The sequence below is a fragment of the Nannobrachium achirus genome, assembly GCF_963921795.1.
Source record: "Nannobrachium achirus genome assembly, chromosome: 2".
Taxonomy (NCBI): domain Eukaryota; kingdom Metazoa; phylum Chordata; class Actinopteri; order Myctophiformes; family Myctophidae; genus Nannobrachium; species Nannobrachium achirus.
This window is the reverse complement of record NC_137811.1, coordinates 76,150,616-76,165,081: the sequence shown is the minus strand read 5'-3', so window position 1 is coordinate 76,165,081 and position 14,466 is coordinate 76,150,616. Positions and strand designations below refer to the sequence as shown.

The 14,466-nt window shown below is 43.4% G+C and overlaps 1 protein-coding gene across 3 annotated transcripts in view; it reads right to left on the bottom strand.

Moving 5' to 3' along the window:
- The window catches only part of LOC308307774 (receptor-type tyrosine-protein phosphatase U), a 212,400-nt gene that overhangs the window by 80,853 nt on the left and 117,081 nt on the right, over positions 1 to 14,466 (bottom strand). For all 3 annotated transcript variants that reach the window (XM_080753053.1, XM_080753054.1, XM_080753055.1), the window contains exons 4-7: positions 14,082 to 14,163; positions 10,399 to 10,514; positions 6,454 to 6,628; positions 892 to 1,185 (exon numbers count right to left, since the gene is read on the bottom strand). In XM_080753053.1, coding sequence (XP_080609179.1) covers positions 892 to 1,185; positions 6,454 to 6,628; positions 10,399 to 10,514; positions 14,082 to 14,163 — 667 coding nt within the window. The remainder of the gene's footprint in view (positions 1 to 891; positions 1,186 to 6,453; positions 6,629 to 10,398; positions 10,515 to 14,081; positions 14,164 to 14,466) is intronic.

Sequence of the window (14,466 nt, the reverse complement as noted above, 5' to 3'; positions counted from 1 at the left end):
CAGTGTGTGATTCAATGTGTTTGTTCCTAGCAGATGCAGTGTCATAATGAAAGACTGAGCATCTGGCTGTCAGGGAGGCATCCTGGAAAAACATTAAAACATCCTTTATGGGATGATTTATCCATGGAAAAACATTAAACCATCCTTTATGGGATGATTTATCCATGGAAAAACATTAAAACATCCTTTATGGGATGATTTATCCATGGAAAAACATTAAAACATCCTTTATGGGATGATTTATCCATGGAAAAACATTAAAACAGCCTTTATGGGATGATTTATCCATGGAAAAACATTAAAAAATCCTTTATGGGATGATTTATCCATGGAAAAACATTAAAACATCCTTCATGGGATGATTTATCCCAGCAGAATGAAGCTGTCCCTCAGCTACGCTCTTAATCTGTCAATAACAAACTGTCACCAGTGGTAAACTGTCACCATCTGTCAAAGTGAAAACTAAAATAAATCCTGTCATTGTTCACAAATTAACATGGCTGCAAAAGTGTCACATCACATACTTTACAAACGTGCATGTAAAACATGTGAAAGTCTCTGATGAGGCACATTGTGCAGCCATCTTCATGTGTGAACAACGGTGTGATCTAACATGGTTGGCAGTAAAACGCTGTGTCCTCGATACATAATGACCGTAGCAGCGTTATTTCATCTTCATGTGTGAACAACGGTGTGATCTAACATGGTTGGCAGTAAAACGCTGTGTCCTCGATACATAATGGCCGTAGCAGCGTTATTTCATCTTCATGTGTGAACAACGGTGTGATCTAACATGGTTGGCAGTAAAACGCTGTGTCCTCGATACATAATGACCGTAGCAGCGTTATTTCCCAGCTCAGGTGCTCAGCGCCTCGGGGTCGGCCACCTCACCTGCACACTTGGTCCGGCTAACGAGCGGTGGTCCGGGCGGTCCCGTGCCCCCCTCCCCGGGCCGGGTCAGCAGCACGCTGATGTGGTACTCCGTGTCCGGCTCCAGGTGCCAGAGCTTGTAGGTGACCATGTTGACGGCGTGCACCTCCGACCACGGGGACTGGCTGGCGCGGTACTCGATCTCCTTTCTGATGATGGGGCCGTCTCCCAGGATGGAGTTGGTGTTGAGCTGGATGATCAGGTAGGTGGAGCCGGCGCGCAGCAGCTGGGGTGGAGCTATGGGAGACGGAGGCACTGGGAAAGAGGAGACATCAGAGTCAAGCTTTTACTGACAACCATGTTGATACACAATTTACAATTACAATTTAGGCATTTAGCAGATGCTTTTAATCCAAAGCGACTTACAATAAGAAGGTAATACATCTATATAATAAGCAAGATGATATGTTGGTACATCAACAACACTACAACAAATGAATAGGAATGTCAATCTAGAAAAACAATAACATATGTAGACATACATATGTAGACATACATATGCACCTAAGCAGTAAAAAAAAAAAGAAGAAAAAAGAAAAAATGTTTCTAAAACCTAAAAATGCTATCTAGCTTCATGTATGGTCATTGAGTAGTACAGTAGTGCTATGGGTTTAGTTGGAGTCTGAAGAGGTGAGTCTTCAGTCCAAGGCGTAGTCTGTAGTTCTAAGTTCGACAGGGAGTTTATTAACTGTACAGAACAAAAAACACATACGGATCAACAGAGCTCATGGCACTGCTGTACTGTACACGATCTACTGAGATTAATGTAACTAATTAATATGATGTTAATGCAACTAATTAATATGATGTTAATGCAACTAATTAATATGATGTTAATGTAACTAATTAATATGATGTTAATGCAACTAATTAATATGATGTTAATGTAACTAATTAATATGATGTTAATGTAACTAATTAATATGATGTTAATGTAAGTAATTAATATGATGTTAATGTAAGTAATTAATATGATGTTAATGTAACTAATTAATATGATGTTAATGTAACTAATTAATATGATGTTAATGTAACTAATTAATATGATATTAATGTAACTAGTTCATGTGATATTAATGTAACTAATTAATATGATATTAATGTAACTAATTAATATGATGTTAAAAACACAAACTCTGCCATCAAAATACCCCTTTGTACCCCTTCTCTGCCATGCCCGTAGAACCCGTAAATGTAATAAAAATTAATTAAAAAACATTTTTTTATCGAAGCGCAACTAAAATAGGCCGGAACTAATGCTCCGTGATCGGTTTCTACACGGACACATTATTGAGTGGACACCTTTAACATTGGAGTCCCTGAACCGGAAGCGGAAGTCCGTCCTCTATTTTGGCCCAGCTTACTGTCTGAGCTCCGTGGCTTACAGATGGAGAACTTATTGATCAATTGAAAAAGTTTCAACGGATTTGAGAAGCTGATGGAATACGCGAACACACGAGCAGTGTCCGATCACGCACGATGGGAACTGGACGAGCGCCCACGTTAACAGGTAGGACTCGGAGAAGCCGGCAGTGAAAGACATAGAGAAATTAACGGGCTTTACGGCCGTAAACTACGAATGAGTTAATGTAACTAATTAATATGATGTTAATGTAACTAATTAATATAATGTTAATGTAACTAATTAATATGATATTAATGTAACTAATTACTATGATATTAATGTAAGTAATTACTATGATATTAATGTAACTAATTCATATATTAATGTAACTAATTACTATGATGTTAATGTAAGTAATTAATATGATGTTAATGTAAGTAATTAATATGATATTAATGTAAGTAATCAGCTCTGAGGGAACACAGTTCCTGCCATCATAAAAGCCCTGGAGACCATGTGTGTTCCTGTGACTGCAGAAAGCCAGCAGGTCAACAGTTCACACAACTGACTGCTCACACCTATTAAAAAGCCATTAACAGCAGCACAAACATCTCACAAAAGGAACAAGTGTAGGGAAAACACAGCCAGGCATAAGGCACTAGTACAGGAAGTTTACCAACAACAGCGTTGGTTTAACCCGATCCATATGCATCGCATTCACACATCTGACGCTCCAAACAGCTTCCAACAAGAAGCCACTGTGATGAAAGAAGGGCCCTGTGTTGCTGAGAGGATTCATTTCAGAGCCCACCAGCAGAATGTCAGTTAGCAGGAGACTGGAGCCACTGAACAATGACACAGACAGGAGACTGGAGCCACTGAACAATGACAAAGACAGGAGACTGGAGCCACTGAACAATGACACAGACAGGAGACTGGAGCCACTGAACAATGACACAGACAGGAGACTGGAGCCACTGAACAATGACACAGACAGGAGACTGGAGCCACTGAACAATGACACAGACAGGAGACTGGAGCCACTGAACAATGACACAGAGAGGAGACTGGAGCCACTGAACAATGACACAGACAGGAGACTGGAGCCACTGAACAATGACACAGACAGGAGACTGGAGCCACTGAACAATGACACAGACATGAGACTGGAGCCACTGAACAATGACACAGACAGGAGACTGGAGCCACTGAACAATGACACAGACAGGAGACTGGAGCCACTGAACAATGACACAGACAGGAGACTGGAGCCACTGAACAATGACACAGACAGGAGACTGGAGCCACTGAACAATGACACAGACAGGAGACTGGAGCCACTGAACAATGACACAGACAGGAGACGCAGGACAAAAGCAGGACAAAGAGCCAGAAGAAGATCAGAGTTGATCTGTGGCCGTGACCAATCCCTCATTCCTGCTGTGAAGGCCTTCCACATTACCAGCACCTCATCATCATCTTTCACTCTTTCAACAAATATGCCTGCTGAATATTTGTGTTTGTCTTTATCAAGTCATCGGCGCTGATTTAATGATCAGTTATCAATGTATTGCAACTATAGCCTACTTCTGTAGAGGTTTGGTGAAACCAAGAACCCCATGCAATATAACTAATGAATTATGTTTAGCCTCTCAGATTTATATTTCACGAGGTACGGTAATAAGTCATAATCATAATTATGAAATAAAAAGCCTTCAAAATGTGCTTATAAAAGCCAGCAAAATAACTTATGAGAAGAAAAAGTGCAATTCATGCACTACACTACACTGAGACTTGAGTGTGACTGAAGAGCAACCGTATTCAAAATGAGTGGATCCAGCTAATTAAAAGGATGATTAGCCTTTCATTAGTGGTGCATTGGGGGAGATTTATGAAAGTCTCGTTAAGGATTCTGCCGTGCATTCTATAAAACACATAACAGAGCAGCAGATGTATGAGCAGAGACGATTTTTTTTTATAGAAAACACCTCTGAAGTTTGTTAAAGCAGATCCTGCACCACAAATAATGAATATATTTCCTGCAACCAAAGTGAGCAAAGCAAGGAGCAAATAAACAGCATAATACTGTCTGTGTTCACTGAGAGAGTGGCCAGGCTCTCTGTACGTCTGAGCTCCTTATGAGGGACTTCATGGCCTTCTATCAATGCATTTACTGTCTGCTGCTGTACTGAGGCTTTAGCAACATCCTGGCAGAAGACTGCTCTGTCACACACCAAGCACTCTGTGTCACTAGACTACCTGATCCATGCTGACACATCTATCCATGGATTAAGCTGCTGTCTCAGCTCTCTCTCTGTCTCTCTGAGAATGGGATTCTTCATCTCCATTTGTCTTCCTCATCCTCAGAGCTCCTCTATACATTCCTGTGTGCAGGGACGTGCTGGGCCCCTGATTCAGCCCAGGAAAAAGAGTTGGAGAGGCCCTCATTGCGCGCTATAGAGAGAGAGATCTCTCTATAGCGCTGCTGCTACTCAAAGATTTGCCGTTTCAGATCATGACAAGTGACAAGCCAGTGGGCCAATTACTGTACGTGAGTTATATGTCGTCGTTGTCGGGTGGAAACCTTGTATGTCCAAAACCGTTGTTTTGTATTTATCATTTTAAAAATGATTTAAACTAGTGAAAACAGCCGATCTACAAGCACAGATCTGCTGTTTTCACTACTTTTGTGCAACGGCCTTGTATGATGAAGCAGGGCTTTGCTTTGAGAAAAAATTTGAAACTTGGAGAAACGAGGTTTCTGTCCGACAGTGACAATTTACTTTGTTGGCCGCACAGCCCCCAAAATGGAACGAAGGCCGACATTTTATTTTTTTCCTAATGGCCGGCCTGAACAGGCCGGGAATGAACCGGCCGTTCGGGAGTTGTCCAGCTTTTCCCAATGGCCAGCACGTCCCTGCCTGTGTGTGTCACGGCAGGGCTGTCACAGCGCCGTCACTCCACAGGGTTGGAGTGAGTGGAGCAGTTGGACCAGACTGGTCATGGTGGAATGAAAGAGGAGAGCCAGTCAACGTCTAACAACAAGACAGCAGCCAGAATGAAGGAGGAGAGCCAGTCAACGTCTAACAACAAGACAGCAGCCAGAATGAAGGAGGAGAGCCAGTCAACGTCTAACAACAAGACAGCAGCCAGAATGAAGGAGGAGAGCCAGTCAACGTCTAACAACAAGACAGCAGCCAGAGAGACAAAGTCCAGTTCAGCAGAACAACGACTGCATGGAGCTGTTGGCAGCCACCTGCCACTCATACAGTAGTCGGGGGCCTTAGGATTTTTCGTGCGAATCAGTCTAAAAGTGCCACATTTTGCACAGATGTAGCCCAGGGCATGCTCTAATGATTTAGCTAGGGCGCCCGAGTCGGTGACTTTCGGGGTTCGCCACAGCGGCCATTGACTTTCTATACAGGAGGAAAATACCCCGAAATAATTCTGCTTTAAGTAGGATGTGAGGGGTCTAGCTAGTGGTTTGTCATGATTCTGAATCCATTGCAAGCATTTGTTTTGCTTACAAAACATTCCTTGGGCTACAAAGGGCCCCACAAAATGATGGTTTAGTGATGAGTCATCACTTTTCACAATTTTGTGGGTGTTTTGTGGGGCCATTTGTAGCCCAATAAATATTTTTTTTTGTGCAAAAGAAATGCTTGCAATGGATTCAGAATCTTGACAAACCCCTAGTTAGACCCCTCACATGCTACTTAAAAACTCCTGTAGTATAGTGTATAATAGTGATTCTGTACAACAGTGTGCAGCTCACTGAAGAACATGCTCTGAACCATGGTCTACATTTCACACCAAACTGTTGGGACCGTGTTTGTCTTGACGCCTTTCATTCAGAATTCAATAATGTAATTCTGCTCCACCAAGACTAAGGGGAACAGAAAAGCTGTTATCAAACAGAATCTCATTTGTTGCTGTCAGAGAAAAGGACAGGAGATTGACATGATGGAAAACAGACAAGATGATAAATGGAAAGACAGAGAGAGGAAGCAGCGACACGGGAGGAAGAGGAGGATAAGAGAATGAGAGAGACAGAGAGAGAGAGAGAGAGAGAGAGAGAGAGAGAGAGAGAGAGAGAGAGACACAGGGAGAGAGAGACAGAGAGAGACAGAGAGAGAGAGAGAAGGAATGAGAGAATAGTTTTTCATCAGTTTTCTAACCTTTGACGATGAGCTCAGCAAAGTTGGAGACCCCGGAGCCCCTGGAGGACTGGGTGACACAGCGGTAGAGGTCCTGATCCGCCCGCTGCACGCCGTCCAGCTGGAAGGACGCCACAAAGCGCCGGTGACTCAGGTGTTTGACCTGAGCTGTGGACGCTACGTCCCCACTGTGACGCTGGAGAGACAGGACAAGACACACACACTGTGGTACCAATCTATTTCTCAGGTGTTTGACCTGAGCTGTGGACGCTACGTCCCCACTGTGACGCTGGAGAGACAGGACAAGACACACACACTGTGGTACCAATCTATTTCTCAGGTGTTTGACCTGAGCTGTGGACGCTACGTCCCCACTGTGATGCTGGAGAGACAGGACAAGACACACACACTGTGGTACCAATCTATTTCTCAGGTGTTTGACCTGAGCTGTGGACGCTACGTCCCCACTGTGACGCTGGAGAGACAGGACAAGACACACACACTGTGGTACCAATCTATTTCCCAGAGCAGAGCAAAGTCAACCCGCTAACAATGTCACAACATAATGCATTTAAATCATCACTATGTGCACCGCTTCTTATTTGACTTGACTGATTAAAAAGGATGACTGTCCAAGCGTGTTCCATTTAATTAGAAAAGCAGGACCATCACTCCCCATTTAATCATCCTAGATTACAATCAGCCATACTTTAATACAAACAAATGAAATGTGGTTAGGGTTGTAGTGATTATGAGGGGGGGATACATGACATGAGTGTCATTGCTTATTGTGGTCGAGTGACTTTGTCCGTTCTCGACTATGTCCCTGACTATGTCCCCATGAGCTGCAATACCACTGGTGACCAGTGGTAGGCCTGTACACGTGCTCCAAAATTCCCTCTGATATTCGGCCGAAGAAACCCAGCAGTGTGCAAAGACCTTTACAGTTTAGTCAGTTTAATGTGTAGCCCACAAGACACACAGACAGACGAGGGTTTGGTGCTTTTGGTACAGAGCAAGAAAAGGAAATGAAACAGAGAAAATGTCTGACTCCTCAGTGCAGAGTATATCTCCAGGAGAAAGTGGGAGACTCAAGGCAATGCAGTATGGATTCCTAGTGCTGTTGAAAAGCTTGGAGGCATTTCTTACATTGTTTTGTAACACCATTACAAGCAGAAGCATCCTTCATTTCTCACATTGTTTTACACCATTACAAGCAGAAGCATCCTTCATTTCTCACATTGTTTTACACCATTACAAGCAGAAGCATCCTTCATTTCTCACATTGTTTTACACCATTACAAGCAGAAGCATCCTTCATTTCTCACATTGTTTTACACCATTACAAGCAGAAGCATCCTTCACGTCTACAGTCTCAACAGCAGGTCTTGAACCTGGAGCATTTGTCTAGAGTTCAGGTCATTATTTTTGTTCATGAAATGAACTGGTAATGGATTCCTTTCTCTGGTGGTCTCTGTGTCTTATGCTAGCCTATCTCTGTTGATCTTTATTTTGTTTACATTTTAGTTTTTTCTTTTCTTTTTGGGGGGTGTCTTATAAAGCCCAGACCACATGAACCTCGTAAACAAACTTTCCACAGACACTGATTAGGGTGAAGCAGACGATCACACGGCTGCACAAAAACACACCAACCCTCAATCATCTCCAGGGCTCAGCCTCCGAGGCGTCTCACATAGGCTGTCTCCGTTTCTACCAGTTTCCAATCGCTAAAGAAACCGGAGGAGGCAGAAATCAAGGGTAAATGAAATAAGCATGGAGAGCATGAGGTGTTACGCTAACAATCTGGCTCCAGATAATTGGCGAGGAAACGACAAAACGATCTGTTAGCTTGGCAGGAGCCCATGTGCCCAGATTGGACTGCAGCTGGCACTGCGGACACCAACACAAGAAAGATCACAACGAACAACGTAGCCGAGGCAGCTTGATGGGCGAGAGCGGCCCTGACAGTCTCTTAAATGTGGGACACAGGCGGAGGACAGAGAGCAACATGGAGAGAGATGGGAGACAAGGCACGGCGCAGGCAGACCTTGTTGTATAAGACACCTGCATGGCTATGACAGCTAATTACCAGAGGCATCTGTCCTCGGCACTGTGCCGTGACCAAACCAACGCTTTCACATCAACCTCCCTCTGACGCCAACATTCCTGAGCCTTTCAAGGGAGGCCGTGATGAGGTACACCATCCATTATGTGGATCACACATCATCCTGGTTTCAAACAATACAGTAAAGCGTCCCCATGGCCTACAGTGTAATTATCACATACTGTAGGTGGTCAGAGTCCATGTGAGTCTGGAACCTGCTGATACTCTAGTTGCAGCACCAGAACCAAAGCTGAAAATAAGACCCTGAACTTCAATCTTTCATCTGGGCTGTGAGAAAATAAACTATGTCAGACCACAGAGCACTGTTTCCACCAGGGAGAGAGACAGCGTAGAGACACCTTCCTGAGGACCACAGAGCACTGTTTCCACCAGGGAGAGAGACAGCGTAGAGACACCTTCCTGAGGCATATTTATCATTACACATGAAAACATTGGGATCTAAAACAGGAGCTCAATTTGAATAGAAGCCAGAGCAGGTGAAGAGAGAGAGAGAGAGAGAGAGAGAGAGAGAGAGAGAGAGAGAGAGAGAGAGAGAGAGAGAGAGAGAGAAGAGCTCTATGATCTAATAATCAATCCAGCGTTTCAAAGACACTGGGGCTGAAGAAGCTCTCAGGCCTCCTCTGTGGCCTTCAGTGCTTCTAGCTTTAAAACACTGTCTGGAATGTTTTATTTAAACTCTGACACCTTCTGGGACGCCTGCTTGTGTTGTAAACACACTCCATTTCATCACGTGGTTTTGTACAGAAAGAAATGCTCTCAATGTTGGCTAAATAAGCCTTTACTTCCAGTTTATTATTCATTGCACGTAAAACCCAAAACCCATTTGGCAGAAGTGTTATTTTCTTAACCGGTATTTTAAATAATCCTCTGAAAAATACCATAATCTGCTTTAAAAGGGTCTGTATTCATTTTGTGTTGAACTGAAGTGTAAACAGCTCAATATTCTCCTAACAATGATTGCTATGAAGTGTTTGTTCAATAACAGCGACTCCACATTTCTCCAGCTCTTTAGTGAACAGAACTCATACAGGATAGCAGAGAAACAAGTGAAATTGAAAGATGAAACAAATAAATGAGCAGACGAACTGGAACACAAGATAATTGATCTCTGTGGGGTTCTCTCTCCTCATTGGACCATCACAATATTGTCAATTTCTGAGGAAAAAATATAAATTACAGCATCTTTAATTGCATGTGATTGATTTTCTTTTTCTTCATTTGTTAGTTTTTGTTTTACAGGAGATCATGTCAAGTTCTTTAGTTGTTAACCTAACCCTACTCTATAGACTGACCTGAAACGTGTAACCCATGTATTTGTAACCCTGTCTACTATATAGTTGTATCGTACAGTTTACTGAATAGACTGAGGTGATGTTTCCACTAGAGCTGCCAATATTCCTCAGAAATGAAATTCGAAGAAAATAGAAATTGAAATTGGCCCGAATATATTTGAATATTAATATTTTTTTACAGGGACAATAGTAAAGGGTATTTATCAAGTTATAAAAAGTATTATTGGTTATTAGCCCTGGGATTCTTAAATCCTGTGTTGAGTGTCACACAAGAAGAAAATGCACTTGTTGAAGTTTATACAAAAGTTAAGAACCAACCAGTCTGCTTGAAAACAGCAGCCAGTTTACAGTGCAGAGACATAATTGCCTTCCTTTGATGCATTAAGTGGCCATCAACTACTAAATGGCATCAGCTGAGCTGGACACACACAATAATAATAATAATGTTTTGAATATTAATTTTCATATTCTAATTTTCATATTGTTTCCATATTCTACGAATATTCGAAATTCGAATATTAATTTGGCAGCCTTAGTTTCCACACTGACCTCCAGCAGGAACTTGTCAGCCTCAGCAGCACGGCCAGCAGCAACACACTGGAAGGTGGCATTCTGCCTTGAGTTGACCTCTTCATCTCCCAGCCTGGAGAAGTGAGGAGCCTTATCTAGAGAGACAGCAAGAGAGAGAGACACAGAGAGACACATGGAGACAGAGAGAGAGAGAGAGAGAGAGAGAGAGAGAGAGAGAGAGAGAGACACACACAGAGAGACACACATGCAGAGAGAGGGGGGGGGGGAGAATAAAAGGAGCACATTACTCAGCCATTCACAAAGTCAGACAACAAGAAAAAAAATGATTTTACCTTAAAGTCGAGCTGAAATGGCTTTTTTGGGGTATTTTATTTTGAAGTATCAGTGTGAAACGCAAGCCAGTGTGTTTCTGAACCAATCAGAAGGGACCAGCCCTTCAGGCGATGGGACGGTCACGTGATGCATAATGTTTTGGTTTGTGAAGCTTCATTAGCCTGCAGACGGCAGGCAGAGAGACACGACCAGGCTGCCAGTTGTGCACAATGTTTGTTACCAAGTTGTTATTATTCTAAGTTGTGGCCCCAAGTTTTAGTTTAAATAATGTGTGTGTATATTAATGAAGCAATAAACAACAGGGATATTATTCACTCTGATTTAAAAGTGAGGTTTTCATCACATACAGTGACTCCAACTTTCCCACACGGATAGCTCAGATCTTTTCCTAGGTTCTTAGCTACTTCCCCTGTCGTTACTGTACTTGCATGATGTACAGTTGTACAAAACAACATATTTCAGTAGAACCGCTGATCCAACCAATTATGCCCATAAAAGGGGACAAGGACTCAGAAGTTCAGATCCAAATTCCACCACAACACTTGGTTAAGGATCTGAATACTCTGATTTCATACACCTTTCCTGACCTGCAAAATGGATGTATCGACATAGACAACCTTCTCAACAGCACTGTAAACACTCCTCTGAACAATGACATCCGAGAAATCAACAACATATGCTTGGCTGACTTCCCTACAGAAGAGAGATTCTACCTTTCAGCCGATTCAATTCAGGAGGACGACCACAAGGATTACGTGCCTGTGGAATTCCTCAATTCACTGATACCCTCTGGAATCCCTGATCATAACCTCAAGTTGAAAGTAGGCCCACCAGTGATGCTGCTTAGAAACCTGCAAGCAGGTCCCGACCACACTCTAAAGAATGGCACCAGAATGGTGGTAATGCTAATGATGGACAGAGTCATTGAGTGTGAGATTGCAGGAGGCACAAACGGGTGAAACAATCTTCCTCCCAAGAACACCTCACTATGACAGAGGTGAGCTTCCCTTCACCTTCATTAGACCACAGTTCCCTCTCCGCTTAGCTTTCTCTGTTGCTATGAACGAGTTGGCATCGTCTTGCCTCAACCTGTTTGCTCATGGCCAACTCTACACAGCCTTCTCCAGGGGAAAGAGAGCCAGCGCTGTAAAGGTTTTCATTAAGGATAATGACAAGGGCATTACTGACAACATTGTTTATAGTGAACTCCTTTAGCGTAGCGGCCCAAACTCTGGTTCTAGTTCTAGTTTAAATAATGTGTGTGTATATTAATGAAGCAATAAACAACAGGGATATTATTCACTCTGATTTAAAAGTGAGCTTTTCATCACATACAGTATTGCTGTAAACACACTGGTCTCACTTTACCAAAGAAAGATGATAGTACATTTTCTTCTCCATTATTCATTACTCATTTTGCTTTGCAAAATGATTAATATTCATTAGATATAAGATTTTAGACGCAAAACTGTTGCACTCCTACAGAGACAGGTGTGGAGAAGAAATCACTTCTCTGAAAACACAACCTGTCAGTCCAGATGATTGACAGGGAGACATGTCACCGTGGCAACAAGGTTTAAGCATCAGTGAGAAGCAGATGTTTGAGTTCTCCTGTAAAACAAACATTCTTACTGTGTGTGTGTGTGTGTGTGTGTGTGTGTGTGTGTGTGTGTGTGTGTGTGTGTGTGTGTGTGTGTGTGTACCCCACAGGTGTCCATGTTTCTTCCAGTGACTTCGTCCCCCCTGAAGGTTAATTCATAATTCATGCCCAACAAACAAACAAACAAACAAACAAACAAACAAACAGGGAAATGAGTGTGAACCAGAGCCTGCAGTTGGCAACATCTGCGGTGTTACACAGATAAATGTGTCACATCTTATCCCCGGGACTCTTTAGGCTGATAAATATTTCATTCCACTGAGAAGCTGCTTTCAGAGTTAAAAGACTTACTGACTCGGCAGAGGAGAACAGAAATGTCAAACTTACTGTGTGGTTTCAGCCCCGATTCAGACGGAGGAGGAGAAATGTGCATGTTTCTCTTTCTGTCTGCTGTGTTTTTTTAATCTCTTTCTTTCCTTTGAATCTTCCTCCCTGTCTCTTCCCCCCTCCCCTCTCCTCTACACTCGCCCGCTGCCTGCCAAGCGATGCAGGGATGGCCGTGTGCCACGCATCCGACATGGTGCCCAGGTCTTGATGAGAGTCTTAATTATTTAATGGTCACGGTGGGAGGATGTGGAAGATGCCATCTGCCCGTGTCTGGGAGAGATGGAGGGGCTAGCTGGGTGGTCTGCACATAGAGGAGAGGAAATGATCCCTGCCGGCGTTCCTCCAACCACATCACCGCTGGTATCCTCTTGATACGCAGTGCCAAGAAAGGCTCCACTCATCCACAACCCGTCCAAAACCCTCTCCTGACAACAACAGGGGGAATATGGAGATATTAATAAGGTGATCTCCCTGTGTGGAGGACAGTGGGAACAATACCCTTCAAGCTTGTGTCACTTCTATGAGTCACTTCAAAGCAGAGCAGCAGTGTTAACTGCTTCTAATAGTTGTGAGCTCTTAGAGCTCCTTGTGGGGGGGCAGCGTACTGAGCTCCAGTCCTTGAAGTTTACACCAGCGACACAGAGACAGAAGAAAACCTTCTCTTCAACAGAAACCCTGCCACCACTCCATGAAGAGATGAAGCTTTTTCATGAAGCCACGAAGCTTCACACTCTACGATGGCAAAACAACACTAAGCTAAAGCTATGGTTGTTAGCTCACAAACTGCCAACAGAGCTGAAGAATAATTCTTAAAACATTTTTCTTCTGGGAATTTCAGAACCTCTATCATGAACTGCTCTTCATTGTCATGAAGAAAAGCACCAGTGGCTCACTGATACTGGCCCCAGCACAGTAAAGCCGTTTTTTAGTTGAGCGTGAGCGAGCAACTTTTATAATGGCTCCTCCGCTCCGAGCCGATCCTGTTGGGGCCGTGCGCCGCATGTTTCCAACAAAACAGTGGCGAGTGGACAGCTCTCCAAGTCTCCATCAAAGCCGAGGCTCACGTTACCGCAGCCATTTGTGTTAGGAACACACCGACAAAAGAGAAAGTGTTTCGGAGACATTGTAGCGAACTACTTTTTTGACTCTGATTGACGACCCTGAGCGGAGCGTGGAGCGAGTGCAGAGCGAGAGATGCGAATATCAAGGTGAGCGACGGATCGGAGCGGCCCGGTGGCCGACCAGAGTGACGAGCGAGTGGGACAAGAGCCCTCTGGAGCGCAGAGCGGCTTTTGTCACCGCTCCACTCCGCTCGTGTGCCCTGGGCCTGAACAGCCTCTTGTAATCCTTCCTTGTGCTTGGTGTGTGAAGTGACACTTACAGCAGGGGTAGTTGAGCAGCATGATGTCGTCTATGGCCATGTAGCCTCGCTGCTCCCTGGAAACAGCTGCCTCGATCAGGACCTGAGAGAAAGATAATTAATCTGTCTTATTAAAAACATCAATGATTAGACTAGCGTAACCAATTTAAACAATTCTCATCATTGCATGTTTTTTATTGTTATATCTTTGTTGCTATTTTTTATTTCTCTTCCATGCTTTGTTCACAATTGTTCAAATGGCAAACCGTGATCCTATTTCTTTTTTTCAGCTGTATACCTTCATTATTGTCTGCAGATAATAAACTAAACTAAGCTAAATGTCAGTAAAAGATAGTCATGGAAAACAACATCACATCTGACCTCACAGCACTTCAAACTGAGTCAA